This window comes from Pangasianodon hypophthalmus, chromosome 30 (genome assembly GCF_027358585.1).
Source record: "Pangasianodon hypophthalmus isolate fPanHyp1 chromosome 30, fPanHyp1.pri, whole genome shotgun sequence".
In the NCBI taxonomy this organism is placed as follows: Eukaryota; Metazoa; Chordata; class Actinopteri; order Siluriformes; family Pangasiidae; genus Pangasianodon; species Pangasianodon hypophthalmus.
In genome coordinates, this window is record NC_069739.1 from 1667839 (window position 1) to 1670338 (window position 2500).

At 39.8% G+C, this 2500-nt stretch overlaps 1 protein-coding gene across 11 annotated transcripts in view; it reads right to left on the reverse strand.

The window, feature by feature from the left end:
- The window catches only part of ptprk (protein tyrosine phosphatase receptor type K), a 148424-nt gene that overhangs the window by 142039 nt on the left and 3885 nt on the right, over positions 1-2500 (reverse strand). For 10 of the 11 annotated variants that reach the window (XM_053231646.1, XM_053231642.1, XM_053231641.1 and 7 more), the window contains exon 2: positions 2143-2166. The exons of the other annotated variant lie outside the window; for it this stretch is intronic. In XM_053231646.1, coding sequence (XP_053087621.1) covers positions 2143-2166 — 24 coding nt within the window. The remainder of the gene's footprint in view (positions 1-2142; positions 2167-2500) is intronic. 11 annotated transcript variants of the gene reach the window in all.

A 2500-nucleotide genomic window follows, 5' to 3' on the forward strand; every position in this document is an offset into this window, starting at 1 on the left:
TTCATATTCCATCTCACACACACGCACACACGGACACACACACACACACACACACACACACACACACGCGCACGCACGGAGTGAAGACTGAAGTGAGAGTTCAGTCACGGTGGGAGTAATGACGGGAAAAGCAAAGCAGTCCTTACACTCAAATCACACTCTCTCTCTCTCTCTCTCTCTCTCTCACACACACACACACACACACACACACGGAGAGCTTGTTCTCTCAGCTGTATGACACACACTTATCCCTCTCTCTCTCACACACACACAGACGAGTGTGAGAGAGAGATTACAAGAGAACGAATGCCTTGTTAAGGTCAGACTGGAGACCTTGTTCTTTCAGCTGTAAAACTGGCTCGGCCCACACACACACACACACACACACACACTTCTGAGCACTGCAAGTGCACGAGACGTGAAGGAAAGCGTGTGATAGAGAGGAAGAGAGAGTGTGAAGGATTGATACACCGTGCTCACATTAACGGTTAGAGATCTGATGATACGATACGATACGATACGATATGATACAGCAATATATTCTTGATATAATACAACGATAATAGTACAGAGACGTACTTAAAAACCTTACAAGACACCACACGGTCTACAGCAATAACATCTCTCTAATATTATTACAGCTTTAGACTCAATTACTGCGATAATACCGTGATAGTGATGTATCGTTACAGCCCTACATGCTAACACAACACAACACAACACAACACAACACAGCTGAATCTGTAACATCAGCATTAATTACACTTCTTTATCATGACCATGCATCACGATTAAGATAAGGGTTGTGCGATTTGACCAAAATATCACAATATCAGAAACAAAAATAAGAAACATCACGATATTTGACATTTCCATGACTACGATGAAGAGATGAGACGATACGGGCAAAATATATCACGATACTGAAATGTAATGAACGAAGAAATGAAAAATGAATACGTATGAAAATATCGATCCCACGATACACAGACAATATGGTCACTATATTTCCTCATAAGGGTTTTTGAGTGATATTTTTATCGTAAACAATACGTCGCGATATTTCATCCTGCTAACACAATGCTAGCAAAACTGTAACAACATCGCAACACATGACTGTTAACCATTTTCTTACGATACATGATACGTATGTGTGACATTAAGGGTGGAGCGATACGACCAAAATATATCACAAAACTCGCAATTTTCATACAATATACATCATAACATTGTGTCATGCTAACACAGTGCTAGCAACAGACTCACATAATTTCAACATTTACGTGATATTTACGTTTATTCCACGATAAACAATACGTATCTCGCTTAGGGATTGAGTGATACGACCAAAAATATCATGATACTCATAGAATGTTGCACGATGCACGATATTTATCACGTATACACTTAAAGATGCTTAAAGATATTTTTCACGATACTTGACGTGTGGAACAATAAGGGGACGAGTGATGCGGTCAAAATATCATATCACGATACTTCAAAGACGATTCACAAAGCCGATATTTTCACACAGTTAAAATCCATTATCGCGATACTTTAAGACATTTTTTCATGATCGAAATATCATTATCATGATACTCAATCAAAATAGAAACATATCAAGGTTTTAGGTATCTTCATATTATTATGATATCGCGATATTTTGTCATGTTAACACAGAGCTAGCACGTTTACACGATATGCATTATGCTTAGCGTCCAAATATAATCACAATACTCAAAGAATTTTGCGCGATATGGCTCACATATCATATCGCAATATTTACAAATAAGTACATATACAAAATATATCGTGATATTTTCAGGATAACATTAAGGGGCGAGCGATACGAACGAAATATCATTACCACGATACTCACAAGCTAAATATATCGAGGTCTTTATTGGGTCGATATTTTCATTGTACATTTTATATATCATGATATTTTTCGAGCAAGACAGTAACACTATGTTAGCGATAAATGAAAATGAGTGATATATCGTTACGCCTCTTGTGGTACACTGAAGAAACGTCTCAAGGCATAGCGGTGATGTGAGGTTGCTATAGTAACACATGCTAAGGACCAGTGATGATGATGACGATGACGATAACGATGATGACGGAGTCGGATTATCAACTCACCTTTTTCGGCGTGTCCCATTTGCACTGCAGTTGAATAACGAGAGAGAGAGAGAGTGAGACAGAGAGAGACAGAGAGAGAGACAGAGAGAGACAGAGAGAGAGAGAGAGAGTGAGACAGAGAGAGAGAGAGAGACAGAGAGAGAGACAGAGACAGAGAGAGACAGAGAGAGAGAGAGAGAGACAGAGAGAGACAGAGAGAGAGAGAGAGAGAGAGAGACAGAGAGGGAGAGAGAGACAGAGAGAGACAGAGAGAGAGAGACAGAGACAGAGAGACAGAGAAAGACAGAGAGAGGGAGACAGAGAGAGAGAGAGACAGAGAGAGAGAGACAGAGAGAGAGAGAGAGAGAGACAGAGACAG